Below are 16,968 nucleotides of genomic sequence, written 5' to 3' on the forward strand. Positions count from 1 at the left end.
AATCGTATCACCCCAATCATCTTTTAATTCTCTTAAAACCTATACCTTTTATTACTACATATAAAAACTATGGATGAACCAGATCATACTTCCCTAATGTAATATAAAATAGCCCATACCAGAATAGGAATTCTTGTTTTTTAGCCTAGGTAAGTTATACAACTATTTGTACTAAGTCAGGCTGTGGATTAGTTTGAAAATCAGTATTATTTGGATAATTACTGTTTATGCAAACTAAGTGTTAATACACTATATCTTGCATGCTGTATGCAAATGTGACCTTTTTGATAATGAGCCCAGAAAACTGAGGAAAGCTTGAAAACCAAAACTAAGCACATCAAAAAAATTTTTTTTAATTATTATTTATTAAAGCAAACCTATGACGAATGAAAACTCAGAAAACTTGGATCATACATACAAAGGACATTAAAAAGCATTTAAAAAGCAGAGATCCAGAGGAATTTAAAACTATTTAATAAGAATCTTAATAAAACCAATTCTTCAAGGGGGAGACAAATAGTGGACAGGGATAAAATACAGATAAATAGATAAAGAAAAGTAGCAAAAGGAAGTAGGGATATCTTAAGAAGTATTAAAAGGAAGAAAGGAGAAAAAACTATTAGTAGAGGATGCTCTTTTGATTGAAGAAATCCTAAAATCTAGTCATTTGTAGCATTTTTATCTCCATTTGTACAATTTAATAATTGAAGAAAATGAAAATTCCTTTAAAATGCTTCATTTTAGCATAAGAAGACATTCTGAAGATCATTGAGAAAAAGAAAAAAAACTCCTCCTCCCTGGTGTAACGTGTGTGTATGGAGAGATATTTCAGTGCATCTTTGCCCAAAATGGTGAACAGAACTGAAGAAGCTTCTTGGATGAGAAGTGAAACGTCTTCAAAGAAAAACAAGCAGGTCCAGTTGCTCCTTGAAAAAGCATCTTTGCATCTTCCAGCCCTATGATTCTATATTCTAATTATGTCAACAGGGTATGGAAAATAACAATTTTAGGAATAGCAAGTTATATCCTCTTTATGAGACAAAAGTTAGCACTTTTTCTTCCCATTTCTATTTTGTCAAGTAGGGCATAAAAATGACTGGACAGAATAAAGGTGGCTAATATTTTTCCTTCTATTTCCACTTAAGAAAGAGGAACTTCAAGCAGCCAGAAGAGCAAAATCCCGCAAGCCTTCAAATTTACATTTCTTCCTCAGATGTGTTTGTCTTTGCCAGATTAGGGCTTTTTTTTTTTCCAAATGCAGCTGACTTTCCCCAAAGTAGTAGAATTTAGGGACACCTTATAAGGATCAACAACCAGTAGGGCAGCAGCAGGGTTTCACTGACTTCCATCTTCACTGGTTCGTAGGAAAAGAGTCCCTTGACTGACTTCAAGTGAGTGCCTCAAAAAGAACCTCAGACAGATATGTAGCACATTCCTTCAAGGCTGGTTACAAGTCCCACATTTATGAAGTAGCAAATGCTAAGCTATGTCCATTGGTCATTTCTGCAGCCAGTTCTTCCCCACCCCCATTTCTTATTGCCTTTGTTGAGCATTTGCCTGAAAGGGGGCTGGCAGGATATAGGGAAGAAAAGCGCCCCAGGGTCCAGATGGGGAAGACATTTCGATAGGAGCTATAGCTGATAGCACAAGTCTTGTTGAATACACCCGCAATATTTTCCTGTAAGCAAAATAAGAAATACAATGTAAAGCTTCCCTCTCATCTTTCCTGTGCATTACATAGCACAAAAGATCCTGCAGGAAAGGAAAATAAAACATGTGAGTCACCTGCCACCTCACATACATGACCACACATATATTAGAAAGCTTCTGACAAGTTGACTTGCCTTGTATATCAAAATAAAAAGTCTCTAGAGACTTCCGGTTAGGTGTCGCGGCGTGATGGGCGCAGGAACACGGAACTCTGTCTTCCGCGTTTGATTTTGCCCCGCTGGGGACCCTAAAAAGGATTGAAAGTCACCCAGGAGAGGCGACAAAGGAGTGGACCCTTGTTGATCGCGGAGGGGCGGCGGCCCCTCTGTTTGATCTGTGGAAGCCCTCCAAACCAGCGGGGGAAAGACTGGCTACATTTGTGTGGCCAGTCAGAAGCTGCTGACAACTGAAAAAAAACAGATTTTGAGCAGCATGGGTAGAACTGGGTGAGACTTTATCCTCTCTTTATGACTTCAAGACTTTTTCCTGGAAAACACCGCCCAAAGCAAAGAATCCTCCCTGATGAGAGGGGGAAGAGGAATTTATGCCCCATTCCCTTAGGAAAAGAAAAGCAGCGAACTAATTGCTTGGGGGAAAACAGAGAAAATTACAAGATTAATTTGGAATCAAAACAGATATATAGCTTTGAAATTTGGGGACTAAAAGTGCTTTTGAGACTTTTTTTAGAAAAGAGACTTGAAAAGCTTTCAATATAAGTTTGGATTTAAAAAGCGGGAACACGGCGTCAATGACATCTAGCGGCAAACCACAGCACTACAATTTATTATGCTTAAAGGAAATATGGCTTGAAGCCCAGACTCAGATAGGACTTTTGTTGTCCTTGGAAACTTTCACTTCTGAAGACTGTAGCTGGGAAAAGTTAAAAAAATACCTCTTGGGCTGCTTACTGTGTGGCAGAGACGATAAACTATTTTGAACTGGCGTGTCTGGATTACGAATACAAATACTAACTGATTTTTAGAGCTGTGTTGTGGAACTATTTCCCTGTAGAAGAAACACGCATTACTGATTGAAATGATGGAATACTTCGTATAAATCTTTGATTGATCAACAACTTTTAATTGCTTTTTTGTCTCTGGACAGAAAGGATATGTTCTTCATTGGACAGAAAAACTTATATTGCTTATATTTGTTTAGGGGAGGCTTAAGAACGGACTGACAGGCTGGTTGGATAATTTGGAGTTCAAATGACAATTGACTGAAACTTTTTAAATCCCTAAATAGATTGGACTATAAAGACCACATACAAAAACAAAATGGATATTTCATACTTAGCCTTAAATGGTAAAAAAAACATCCCTAACATTTGTCTTCAAAGGTCCCAACAAGAAAATGTTGATGAATCTCAGAAAAAAATTTTTTCTATGTTGAAATCAATACAAGAGACAATTGCCTTAGCTCATGATGAAACTAAAAATAATGCAAAAGAGATAAAAGAACAATTTTCTAATCTAAACCTACAAATTCAGAAAATGACTACAAAGAAGGAACTAGTAACCCAGAAAATAGAAGGAAAATTAGAGGAAGCAGATCCAAAGATGGAGGACCTAAAGGAATGAATCAACAGACAGACTCAAACAAATGAAGAATTAGAAGACATAGCAATAATACCGGAAATGGAAAAGATATCTTACTTCTCAAGATCTCACATTTGTGGATAAGGAAGAAGAGCTAATCAAATGTAAGATAAAGCTGTTAGGAGAACTGTGGAAAATTGGAGAAGGAGGGAGGCTGTTTAATGAATATAAATGGGCTGAGCGTTCTTCCAAAAATACCTTAATCAAATTGTCTTTCTTATTCCAAACAATATACACAAAAATAGAGGAAGAACTACTTGATGATTCAAATGCATTGACTTGGAAAGTTAGTTGGCAAAGGAAGAAAGCTAGAGTAAGACTGAAGAAAATAGAGATTTTGACCCATTAGATGGGATATTATACTATTAAATAGATGTTTGAACATAGTTAAGAGAATAGATAATTGTTAGAAATAAAGGTATTATTATAACTAGAAAGATAGGATTTGTAATCAGAATAATATATTTTGGTATGGGAAGGAAAATATGAAAATGCCAAGAGGGTCTGAATAAGGGAAGCTTTTGGTTACCCAAATATAATTTATTATGAGAAAACTATAAGTGATAGAGACACTTTGAACATTGATGGGAAATCAAAATTTTAAAAAAGCAGGAAAAACAGGATATTGATTGAATAAATGGATTTTAAGTGCAAATGCAATTAAGATATGTTTTGGTTAGAAAAGATATTTTAAATTGACACTATTGATATTATGTATAATATTAGAAAAATGTGATAAAGATGTTGATATTTAATTGTTAACAGCAATAAGAACTGTATTGCCTAGTGTGGAAAAATGTATACCACTGGAAGAAGAGAGGAAGTACTGGATGGTGTAGTACTAGATCGGATCTAGATTGAGAAGTTAATATGTACCACTGAATTACTAATGGACCCAGACAACATGTTGTTTGTTAAGTACTTATGATTGTAAAACTAGAAATAAAATATTTATAAGAAAAAGAATAAAAAGTCTGCACATTTTAAGGATAATGTAGGAATTCAAAAAGGAGGGACTTGCTGCTGTTGAAATGGGCTGAACCAAAAATTTTAATGTGGAGAAAAGCAAAGTTTTACATTTAGGTAGGAAAAATCAAAGGTATAAGTACAGAGTAAGCGGGACGTAACTCAAAAACAGCAACTGTGAGAGGGACCTGTCAGAATCCAATTATATTTCATCTTTAATTATCAAATATAGAAACTCCCAATTCTGCCTTCTCTGGATTCTGCCATCAGAGGGAGAGAAGGGGGAGAACAAAGGGGCTTTATGGCCCTCACTTCCTTCAGTACACTTCAAAGAGCTGAATGCTGAATGTGTGGTTATTGTAACATCAAAGCGTTAGCACTAGAGGACCTTATCATAACAAAGCAGGGTATTTGCCTTTCATGTAGTTACCTGAAGTCTCCATCCAGACGGAAGAAAGAAGAAAGGGGGTGGAATTGTGATTCTTGAAACTATCACTGGAAGGGGGGTTGATTGGGTGGGACTACTGGGGAACCCTTTAAAACCTTGAATGGGAGAGCTTGAACCCCAAGTCCTGTCTAGCATGCCTGCAACCATTTTCTCTTAATAAAGGATTCCTGTTGGAAGAATTATTCCAAGAGTTCTGTCTTCTTAAGAGGCAAAGTGGGGTGGGTCCTTACATTAGACAGGACTTGCAAAATTAATCCACCTGGAAGGGAGACCCTTGCCGGGGGATTTTGCAAAAAATTACCATGTCAGACAATGGAGCAAGAGAGGGGGAAAACTCCCTGGAAAGAGAGCCGCTGACACAGTTGGAACCTTGCCATAATGTTGGATCCTGACGAGGTCAGATTCCTCGGGAGAAGAAGTTGTGGAGACACAGGACCACAAGCCTCGCGGTGGGCGATGAATGTTGAAAGAAAAGTGAGTGGAGAAAGGAAATCAAGTAAAGGTTGACCTGAGAACAGTGGACCAAACACCATAATGGAATCAGGAGATGGAGAAATCCCTGCACGCAAGTGAATAGGGAGGACTGGTAACCCAACGCCAACGTAACTCAACTGGGTCCTAGAAGAAAGCTATTGACTCTATGAAGAGAACTCTCAGCTCCTAGAAGATGATAATACTGAGCCTACGGCCGCCCCAGTTCCTGGAGCCGCAAAGGGAGAGACACCGAGGGGGACATGGAACCTGCAACCCCAGGGACATCTACTGATCCAGGAGCCCCCACCCCCTACCGGACCACAGATGGCAATCTGGACGGAAGACCCTACCACCCACAACGGAGGCACCGATCCATTCCAAGACGTCCACCGTTGGAGGTGAAATTCAAAGGGGAGCCAACACGCTTGGGGTTTTTCCTAACCCAATTCCTCAGCTACATGTAGGAATATGGGCAGGACATCCCCAGCGACAAAGCCCGCATCCGGATCGTGCAATCTGCCCTGGATGGACCAGCCGCGGATTGGGTAGTGAACTTGCATGACTCCAATGCCCCAGAACTCAGTAACTTCAACCGTTTCATGTCCTCTTTGAGAAGACGATTTGAAGACCCCCTAGCTGATCGCAAAGCCCGTGAAAGAATAACAACGATGAGGCAGGGCAAACGCCCAGTGGCCGAGTATACACAAGAATTCCGGGCCATTGCCAGCAAACTGAATTGGCCAGAAGACCTCCTCCTTGGCCATTTCAAAGACGGACTAAACTATGATCTATATGATGCTTGCCTGCCCCGAGGGGACCCACATCGACTTGAGGAATGGTACGTCTTGGCAGAGGAAGCAGAGATCGACATATTGAAGAGGCACCTCCGAGGAAAACAATGGAGCCGCCCCCCGCCTGAGCTGACACACCAACCGGTGAAATCATCGGATACAGCCAAGAAGCAAATGGGGTTTTTCAAGTGCGGAAGAGAAGGGCATCGAGCTGTAGAATGCCGCTCAAAGGCCCCCCAGCACAACCCAGACAGATCCCCAATCAACAAACCCGGAAAGTATTCAGATAAGCCAAAAGAAACGGCCATGAGAATGATGGAAATTGCAGAAACCCCCACCTCTGCTACAACCAAGGGAAAAGAACTCCAGCCTACACAACTATGGTACGTTGGAATGCTCATATGACAGCTCGGAGGGCGAACCCCTGTAAGTTGATGCAATCACACCCATCTTCAAAAACGTGGACTATATTAATCCCCCTCCCATGCCCAATCTGTGAAAGGTGAAATCACTTAATATAGACTCTGGCTGTACCCGCTGCCTCATTAGCCCAACACTAGTGGGGAATCTGGGCATCCCATCCAGGAGACTGGAACAACCAATCTCATTTGGCCAGCTATATGGATCCATAGCAGGGGGGGTGCCAGCTACCCTAGCCACTTTGCCAATACATCTCTCCCTGGGCAACCATGAAGAGGACTTAACGTTTGTGGTGACCCCAGGTATGGAATGCCCAATGATTCTAGGGATGGAATGGTTGAAAAAATGGAACCCCTGGGTAAATTGGAGGACGACAGAAATCAAATTCCCGAAGGGGGACCCTATGGACTTAAAACCCCAAGGGAGGCTACCACAATCAAGAATAGAAAAAAGCATCCATAGGAGAGGAAAAAAGATTAACAGAAATACCAGAGGAATATAGAGACCTTGCTGAAGTCTTCAGTGAGGAGAGGGCGAATGAGCTCGCCCCCCCCCACTGACCCACAGACTGTACCATTGAATTCAAGCCTGGGGCAAAACTCCCGAAGCCCAGATTATACTCCATGAGCCCAAAGGAGAAGGAGGAAATGGAAAGATTCATTAAAAAAAACCTAGAGAGAGGTTTCATTGAGCCACGCAAGCCTAAAGTGGCTGCCCCAGTCCTTTTTAGAGAGAAGCAAGGATGGCTCTTACGTTTATGCGTGGATATAGGGCCACTGAATACATCAGTGAAAGCAACCTATACCCGCTGGCCCCTGTCATGAAGGACATGCTGACACACCATCGAAAAGGGAAAATTTTTTCTAAACTAGACCTAAGGGAAGCTTACTATCACGTGAGAATTAAGGAAGGGGACAAATGGAAGACTGCATTTAACTGCCCCATGGGGTGCTATCAAATCAAAGTCTTGCCATTTGGATTACAAGGGGGCCCTGCAGTCTTTATGCAATTAATCAATGACGTTCTAAGGGAGCACCTGTTTAAGGGGGTCCTTGTTTACTTGGACGACATTCTTATCTGTACTGAAACAAAAGAAGAACACGTCAAACTTGTCAGAGCGGTTTTAAAGAAGCTGCGAGCCGCTCACCTATATGCCAAACTCTCAAAATGAGAATTCCACCAGGAAAGGATAGACTACCTAGGCTATCGCATATCCCCACAGGGTATTGAAATGGACCCGGAGAAGGTCAAAGCAGTACTAAATTGGGCACAACCCCGCACAAGAAAGCAACTACAAAGTTTCCTGGGCTTTGCAAATTTTTACCGCCAATTCATCCCCTCATTTGCACAGATAGCCTTGCCCCTCACTAACTTACTAAAAACGAAGGGAACATCCTCCGTAAAACCTAGCCAGCCACTAACATGGACAATGGAGTGCCAAGCAGCGTTTGAGAGACTAAAGAGACTTTTTTCTGCCGAACCAGTACTAAGGCACCCAGATATGGACAAGCCCTTCATAATACAGGAGATGCAAAGTGATGTGGCAGTGGGGGCTGTGCTATTACAAGAAAATGATGATTGCAGTTATTGCAACCCTGTGCATTGTATACATCAAGAAACTCACGGAAAACAGAACAGCGCTGGCCCGTATGGGGGGAATGGAGGTTATGAGATACGTTGGGCATTTACTACGTGGCGACAGTCCTGGAAGGCAACAAAATCCCCTTCCAGGTGTGGACTGATCACAAAAATTTGGAAGCCCTGAAAACTTCCAGGAAACTCAATCCCAAACAAGCCCGCTGGTCACAGCATTTTCACCAATTCCAATTTAAGCTCAAACATTTACCAGGAAGAAAGAACTTCCTGGCAGATGCTCTATCTCGCATGCCCCAATATACCAGCGCACGAACCACAGACTCTAGACCAATAATGGCAGAGTCACAACTGGCAGCGCCAGTAACCACAAGAACCCAAGCCAAAATAAAACCACAACTGGACAGCCAAACTGGGATTGAATTCAGAAAAAGCTTGGAAACAGATGAATGGTTCCAGAAAAACAAACATGTGTGCACAATGAGAGACAGATTGCCTTGGGTAGGGGAAAAGTTATATATACCAACAACTCAAAGACTAACTTTCATGCACCTTTGCCATGACACAAAATCAGCAGGGCATTTTGGATTTGTAAAAACTTTACACTTAATTAAACGGCAATTTTGGTGGCCATCAATAAAAAAGGAAATAGAAAGTTATGTTGCCAGCTGCCCAACCTGTGCATCAGCAAAGAGGTTGCAAGGGAAATCGCCAGGGCTGTTACAACCAGTGGCAAGTCCCTCAGCCCCCTGGAGGGAAATAGCCATGGATTTTATAGTGGAAGTGCCTGAAAGCAATGGGAATACTGTTATCTGGACAGTCACGGACCTATTTTCCAAACAGGTGCACTTTATCCCTTGCCAAAAAAATTCCCACTGCAAAGGCCTTAGCAAAACTTTTCATCCAGCACATTTACAGATTGCACGGGGCACCCCAACGCATCATCTCTGATAGGGAAGTGCAATTTACGTCTGCATTTTGGAAGGAATTTTTATCCCTCTTAGGGACCACTCAGGGATTGACATCTAGCCACCACCCTCAAGGAGATGGACAAGCGGAACGCTGCCAGTCGGTACTTGAGCAATATTTGAGATGTTTTTAAAATTTCCAACAGAGTGATTGGACGGACTTACTTCCTTTTGCAGAAGTTGCCTACAATAATGCAGTCCACTCCAGCACAGGCTACACTCCTTTTCAAATAGCCAACGGCCAAAGTTTCAACCCTATGCCAGAGTTGAACCCCAAAAGAACCAACGATCCCTTCACTGAAAGAATGGATGGAAAACCTACAAAACACCTGGCCAATAGTCAGAAAATCACTAGATGAAGCTAGGCGGGCATACAAAGCACAAGCCGATAAAAAAAGGGTTGAGCCTACACCATTCATTATAGGAGAAATGGTGTACTTATCTACAAAATACCTAAAGTCCCTACAGCCCTGTAAAAAACTTGGACCAAAATATATAGGACCTTTTCCAATTAAAAGAATCATAAATCCAGTAACAGTAGAATTAGAATTACCAAAAAACCTCAGGCAAATACACCCAATTTTTCATTGCAGCTTGCTGAAAAGAGAGCATCAGTCACCTCTACGGCCAAAAATCCCCTCCTTGACTCTAGGAGATATCATGGAGCAACTCAGTACCTAGTTGCCTGGAAACACCTCCCTGCCTCACAAAACGAGTGGGTCCATAAACGTCATGTCAGAGCCCCGAAACTATTGAAGAAGTTTCACACAGAGTATCCCAACAAGCCTAACTAACTTTTATACCTGTTTTGTTTTCTTGCAGGTGGATCTCTCTTATTTTTAAGAGGGGCCGGATGTCAGAATCCAATTATATTTCATCTTTAATTATCAAATATAGAAACTCCCAATTCTGCCTTCTCTGGATTCTGCCATCAGAGGGAGAGAAGGGGGAGAACAAAGGGGCTTTATGGCCCTCACTTCCTTCAGTACACTTCAAAGAGCTGAATGCTGAATGTGTGTTTATTGTAACATCAAAGCGTTAGCACTAGAGGACCTTATCATAACAAAGCAGGGTATTTGCCTTTCATGTAGTTACCTGAAGTCTCCATCCAGATGGAAGAAAGAAGAAAGGGGGTGGAATTGTGATACTTGAAACTATCACTGGAAGGGGGGTTGATTGGGTGGGACTACTGGGGAACCCCTTAAAACCTTGGATGGGAGAGCTTGAACCCGAAGTCCTGTCTAGCATGCCTGCAACCATTTTCTCTTAATAAAGGATTCCTGTTGGAAGAATTATTCCAAGAGTTCTGTCTTCTTAAGATGCAAAGTGGGGTGGGTCCTTACAGGACCTTGGAGTCCTAGTGGATGATCACTTGACCATAAGTCAGCAGTGTGCAGCAGCAGCCAAAAAAAGCTAATACAATCCTGGGTTATATAAACAGAGGCATAGAATCAAGATCACATGAATTATTAGTACTGGTTTATAAAAACCTAGTAAGATCACACCTAGAATACTGCAACCAATTTTGGTCACCATACTACCAAAAAGATGTTGAAACTTTGGAAAAAGTTCAGAGGAGAGCAACTAAAATGATCAATGGCTGCAGGACTTGGGTTTGGCTAGTCTAAAGAAAAGAAGAAACAGGGGTGACATGATAGCAGTATTCCAGTATTTGAGGGGCTGCCACAAAGAGGGGGTCAAATTATTCTCCAAGGTACCAGAGGGGAGGACAAGAAACAATGGTTGGAAACTGATCAAAGAGAGAAGCAACATGGAATTAAGGAGAAACTTCCTTACAATGAAGACAATTAACCAGTGAAACAGCTTGCCTCCAGAAATCGTGGGCGCTCCATCATTGGAGATTTTTAAGAAGAGACTAGACAGTCACTTGTCTGAAATGGTATAGGTTCTCCTCCTTGAGCAGGGGGGCTGGACTAGAAGACCTCTAAGGTCCCTTGAAGCTCTATTCTATTCTATAATTCTGTTTTATAAAAAAGATATCAGAATAAATCAAAACTGAACTCATGATATTATTGCAAAGTAAAAAGCAATAGTGGCAGATGCTTTTTGTTCTCCTTTGATATTTAAGCATATTGTCAGCAACTTCACGAGAGTTTGGGGACAGCCCACTTTAATGTATTTTAATTCATGTATTATTATTTGGCATATAGCAATAGCTTTTAGGGATGGTGTGGTTATCCACTGACTGAGCTGTTTTGTTAGGCAGGGATAATAGCAATAGATGGAAGCCAGATTCTCTGCCTTCCTGCTCAATAATGCCTGTCCATTAAGGTGAGGGACAAGATCCAGGTATCAAGTTATTCAGGAATGCTTTTAGTGTAGGAATATTATTGATAAAAGTCTTAGCAAACCTTGTTAAGTTTTGGTTGAACTGTGTTATTACTGAAATGTATGCATGATGTTACTTTTAATGATTGATTCACAGTGATGTGTGTTTCTGTGACTGATTCATAGCAATGTATGTTTTTCAAACATGTGTAAAAGAGAATCCACTGCAAGCGGGGATATGCCCATTATGGAACTTGCTTCTGAGCAACCTTTTATTTGTAGACAGAAGTCTTACTCCTTTCCCACCTGTCTGCTGTGGTTCATTGGGTTCCAGGTAAAAGAGCCTAGACTTTCTGGAACAAGAGGACTCTGAAAACTAGACCTTTTAAGCATTAATAACTGCTGGCATGACGGTTCCTTGTGAGCAGTCTAAGAGCGAGAAAGAGCACGCCACCTAACCAGCATGAGGCTCTGCAGAAGACAAATAAGAACTTATCAGTAGGTCCTACATGGCAACAGCAAAGGAACTCCTTTGCTGCTGAAAAATTTGCATGCAACCCAGGAAGAAGGTTTATAAGGGCTAAGTAATTGAGGCATGATACTCATAAGCAAAGACAGGTGAACTGAAGAAAGAGACATTTTACCTGAGGCCAGTCCCCATTAGGCAGCTGTTTTTCAATCAACAGTTTAATTCCCTTTTCCAGAACTCCGACATCTGGGTACCTGCAAAGCAAAATGAACCAATCTGAGGCTGGACAGAAACTGGGAGCCAACGAGTTCTAGTCCTCCCTTAATCATGAAAGCTGGCTAGATGACTCTGGGCCGGTCACTCTTTCCCAATCTAATTCACACACACACACCCCCCCAGGGCAAGCGGAGGAGGTTGGAGCATAATGTGCATTGCCTTGAGTGCACCACATAACGGCAGGATAGAAATCATCCTCCTCCCCTCCTCCTCCTGCTCCCTAGAAAAATGCTACAGGCAGGTTCAAGGAACTTCACATGCAGTTAAATTTAGAGAAAGAAAAGGTAGCACAGGAATCATCTATGTTCAGAAAAGCTCTTTCTGTGTGTTGCAGTATCCCAACTGTAAAAATCCAGGCCAATCTCTTATGAGAATTTCCATTAGAGGCCTGTGATTTGTTACCCAGTTCACAGCAAACAACTAGAAAGGTGGCTGAGGGCATTGCTGAATGGTCTTGTGTGTCTAATAGGTTTTCAGATTCCCATTTCCCTTGAGATTCTATTCTCAGCTCAGCACATTTTATTTGGAATTATAGAAAATGGAATGTGGATGTGAGACTATGGAGAAAATGCTGTTTCAGGAGACATCCTAAGGATACTGTTTTGCATAATCAGTTACAATACCTATACTGGAAGTTCTTGCGTGGACCTGGATGGGAACTCTGTCCGTACAGCTGCCAGATAATTGGAGTATCAAAATAATTGGTGCTACCTGACTCATGATTAGAACAGAGGCCACCAGCCACTAGAAACAGGAAGCTGGAGGCCAGGGGTCCTGCAAGTTCTTACCTAGCAGCCATGAGTCCCAAGAGAGCCCAACAGGTGTTGTGGATCTGCGATGTGGTGCTCTGAACATATCTGCGTTGTTCACAAGACTCAAAGTCCTCTCCCCAACCACCATCCTCCATCTGCTTGGAGACCAAGAACTCACAAGCCCGGGACACTGCCTGACAGGCCACTCTAGGAGAGGAAAAGCAGAAGGACGGAAATCCAGGGCCGCTCTTGCCAAAGGAGGGATTGGAAGAGCAAGGCCAAAAGATTTTACCCTACGATGTTCCTGAGAAGTTTCTTCCATTGCCAATTTTCCCTCCCAGCCAGCAGAAACGAAAGGAGAAGGGGGGGGCGACTCACCCTCCACAGTAGGTCTGCTGCATACAAGCATGTGCTTCCAATCCAAACCATGTGCCATAAGTGAAGCACACACCCCAGCTTCTGAAAGGGAGAAGAAATCAGACAGTATGAAGCAGAAGAGGAGGGAGGGTTAGAGTAAAATACTGGGCAGTCTGTTGTTCATTCTTCACAGCAGTCTGAAAGAGAGGGAGGGAGGGAGGGAGGGAGGGAGGGAGGGAGGGAGGGAGGGAGGGAGAGACCAAGTGCAACCCAGCAAGTGCAACCAGGGACCTCAATATCTGTGCTGAGACATTTTCCTATCCAAATAAATGTCTGAAGTGGACAGCCCTAAAACTGTCAAGCTGCATTTATTCAGAAGATACTCACCCTTCCCAGGACCCATCAGCTCTCTGCTTTTTCTGACAATACCTCAAGCCCTTTTGCAGTATCTCTCTAAGTAAAAAGGAAAACACAACGGGAAACCATTTCAACATATCCACTCTCCATTCTCTCCCTCCTAAGCAATCAAAATTTTCTCTCCCTTTAAGGAATAATGATGTTTCCTCCCCTGGCCCGATCCTGCAGTTTGTCCTCTAGCAGACTTTCTCAGAAGGAAGGTTCAGTAAACTAAAAGTAAACTCTGAAAGAGTCCTTCCTTCCACCCTCACTCCCCTTTGTTTACCTGATTTCCAGGGTTCTATGTTCCGGGAAGAACTTGTGGAAATGCTTCAGTGCCTGCATCACAGCTGAGGTGCATTCCACATATGTATAGTCAACCATGATATCACCTAAACACCACACAACAAGTAGGTCAGCACAGAGTGGTCTGGATGTTGGATGCACGATATACTTTCCTTTCTTCCAGTGAAATTCTGACATGTGATTTATATGGTGAAGCCACCAAAAGCCAAGGAAACTTTTTATTCTACAAAGGCAACAATCCCCTTGGCCAGAATAAACAGTAGCCGAGACTGACATCAATTGTCCAGAAGGGGAGCTGAAGACTCTCTAGAGAAAATAAAGAAGCCATACAAGTCTTTATTCTTACCAAATATCTCTGAAGGATTCAACAGCTCCAGCAACCAGCCCCCGCGCATGGTTTCGTAGGTTGAAAAGCCACCATCAGCATTTTGCATGTTCAGCAACTAAAGAGAGAGGACAAAGAACAATCTGACTTGGCCAAAGAGGAATCTTCAGGAAGCTAAAAAAAAATCAGAAGTTATCTGCCTTGAAAATCTTCTCTAATGGAGCCATCATTCCATCTGGATGTATATTCAGCCCTTATTTCTCTTTATATCACAAGGTATAAATTCAGCCTAAGCTTATTGTTTAGAATAGAATACAGCTGGAAGGGACCTTGGAGGTTTTCTAGTTCAGCCCTCTGCTCAAGAAGGAGAACCTATACCGTCTCAGACAGGTGAATGTCCAGTCTCCTCTTGTAAATCTCCAGTGATGGAGCGCCCACAATCTCTGGGGGTAAGCTGTTCCACTGGCTGATTGTCCTCACTGTAAGGAAGTTTCTCCTTAATTCCATGTTGCTTCTCTCTTTGTTCAGTTTCCAACCATTGTTTCTCATCCTTCCCTCTGGTGCTTTGGTGAACAACCTGGCCCCCTCTGCCTTGTGGCAGTCCCTCAGATACTGGAACACTACTATCATGTCTCCCCTATTTCTTCTTTTCTTTAGACTAGCCCACGGATCGGCAACCCATGGCTCCGGAGCCGCATGTGGCTCTTTCAGCCGTCTCCTGCAGCTCCCTGTCCTCAGCCACAAAGTGCAGTCTGAAAAAAAAAAGTGGGGCTAAAAAAGTTCAACCAATCAATTCAGACTTCTCTTTCCTTCTTCGGACTGCAGCAGAGACAGGCAGCTGTATGTAGGCAAGCTACCTAATCACTTAGCATTTTAACTCTGATGACGTCAGTAGTTTGGCTGATGAAAGCTCAGTAAGTAACTTTTTTACTCACAGGCTTGTTTATATTAAACAGTCCTGTTTATTTTTATCCTGGTGTTTGCTTTTCTTATATTTGTGTGTGTGTGTGTGTGTGTGTGTGTGTGTGTGTGTGTGTCCCAGTGTTTTGTTTTCAGTGAGAAACATGTCCAAGTGGCTCTTTGAGTGTTTTGGGTTGCCTACCCCTGGACTAGCCAAACCCAAGTCCCGTAGCCGTTCTTCATATGTTTTGGTCTCCAGGCCTTTGATCATCTTAGTAGCTCTTTTCTGAATTTTTTCCAAACTCTCAACATCTTTTTTGTGATATGGTGACCAAAATTTGCTGCAGTATTCCAGGTGTGGTCTTACTAGAGTTTTATAAAGCGGTACTAATACTTCGCGTGATCTTGATTCTATGCCTCTGTTTATACAACTAAGGACTGTATTAGCTTTTTTGTTGCTGATGAACACTGCTGGCTCATAGTCAAGTGATCATTCATTAAGACTCCAAAATCCCTCTCATAGTTACTGTTTTTAAGCCAGGTCTTCTTTGTACCTTTAGTTTTTCCTGCCTAACTGTAAAACTTTGCTTTTCTCCACATTGAAACTCATTTTGCTAGATAGGGTCCATTGTTCAAGTCTGTCAAGACCTTTTTGGATTCAGAGTTTGTCTTCTGGGGTGTTGGCTATTCCTGTCAGTTTGGTGTCATCTTCAAATTTAATGAGTTCTCCTTCAATTCCCTCATCTAAGTCATTTATGAAGATATTGAAGAGTACTGGGTGTCAACACTGTAAACATTGGATGTTCCCGCTCTGACAACTGATGAAAATTGCAGTCATTTTCTCTTTGCTTCTAACATACTTTTTCTGGTATTTAGAAACCAGGTGCAGAAGGGGGTGGGTGGGATGAAAGCTTGAGCTCAGCTAGCCATAATAGTAATGCTGCTTTGTGGGAACCCAAGGATGAGCTGATAACATTTTGGTGGGCTGAGGAGCTGGGGAGAAAGCCCACCTTTTAGGCTAATTGGAGAATGTGATTTATGACAGCTTATTGGGGGTGGGAATTACACTTTGTTACTTTGTATCCAGGGAAAGGGAATTTAGTTTTTGGGTTCGACTATGTAGTGCCAATACTTTGTTTCCTGAATAAAATATTCTTTAAGGAAGAATTTTTGCCTTGAAGTTCTTTTGATGGGTTTCATCTATCGGAACCATGACATTGTGCCTAAGACGGAACCTTGTGGTACCCCACTGCTTACTTCTCTCCATGTGAATGTAGTACCATTGAGGACTACTTCTTGAGTACAGTTTGTCAGCCAGCTACAGATCCATCTGGTGGTAATGTTGTCTAGTCCACCTTTTTCTAGTTTACCAAGTAGTAGGTTGTGGTCTACTTTATCAAATGCCTTACTGAAATCTAAATGTATTACATCCACTGGGTTTCGCTGGTCTACTAGTTTAGTCACTTTATCGAAGAATGAGATGAGATTGGTTTGGCATGATCTGTTTTTAACAAACCCATGCTGCTACTAGTTATGACTTATGGTTCTGAGATAACATCTGCCAGCTCTTTCAGAACTCTGGGTTGTAGTCTGTCGGGTCCCAGTGATTTATATTCATCAAGGTTGGATAGGTATTCCCTTACCATTTTCTTGCTTATTTTAATTTTTGATTCTAATATGTCTTGCAATGTTTTGGGTTTTTTTGGTGTGTTGGGCTATAGTTTCTTTTTGTGTGAAGACTGATGCAAAGTATAAGTTAAGCAGCTCTGCTTTCTCTCTGTTGCATGTAATTTCCTTGCCATCTTCTCTCTTTAGTGGGTCTACAATTTCCTTGACTTTTTTCCTGTTAATGTATTGGAAGAAACATTTTTTATTATCCTTGATTTCTGTTGCAAGTCTTTGTTCGTTCTGAGCCTGTGCTTTCCTGATT

General features: G+C 42.0%; 1 protein-coding gene across 1 annotated transcript in view; it reads right to left on the minus strand.

Annotated features, from left to right (window-relative positions):
- Positions 1 to 346: 346 nt before the first annotated feature.
- The window catches only part of LSS (lanosterol synthase), a 59,889-nt gene continuing 43,267 nt past the window's right edge, over positions 347 to 16,968 (minus strand). Inside the window, exons 16-22 of the mRNA XM_039326287.1 lie at positions 14,160 to 14,256; positions 13,794 to 13,899; positions 13,499 to 13,564; positions 13,133 to 13,213; positions 12,791 to 12,961; positions 11,902 to 11,980; positions 347 to 1,678 (exon numbers count right to left, since the gene is read on the minus strand). Of these exons, the coding sequence (XP_039182221.1) occupies positions 1,463 to 1,678; positions 11,902 to 11,980; positions 12,791 to 12,961; positions 13,133 to 13,213; positions 13,499 to 13,564; positions 13,794 to 13,899; positions 14,160 to 14,256 (816 nt within the window). The 3' untranslated portion in view covers positions 347 to 1,462. The remainder of the gene's footprint in view (positions 1,679 to 11,901; positions 11,981 to 12,790; positions 12,962 to 13,132; positions 13,214 to 13,498; positions 13,565 to 13,793; positions 13,900 to 14,159; positions 14,257 to 16,968) is intronic.

The sequence above is a fragment of the Crotalus tigris genome, unplaced genomic scaffold (genome assembly GCF_016545835.1).
Source record: "Crotalus tigris isolate CLP2741 ecotype Arizona unplaced genomic scaffold, ASM1654583v1 scf7180000024340.7048381, whole genome shotgun sequence".
In the NCBI taxonomy this organism is placed as follows: Eukaryota; Metazoa; Chordata; class Lepidosauria; order Squamata; family Viperidae; genus Crotalus; species Crotalus tigris.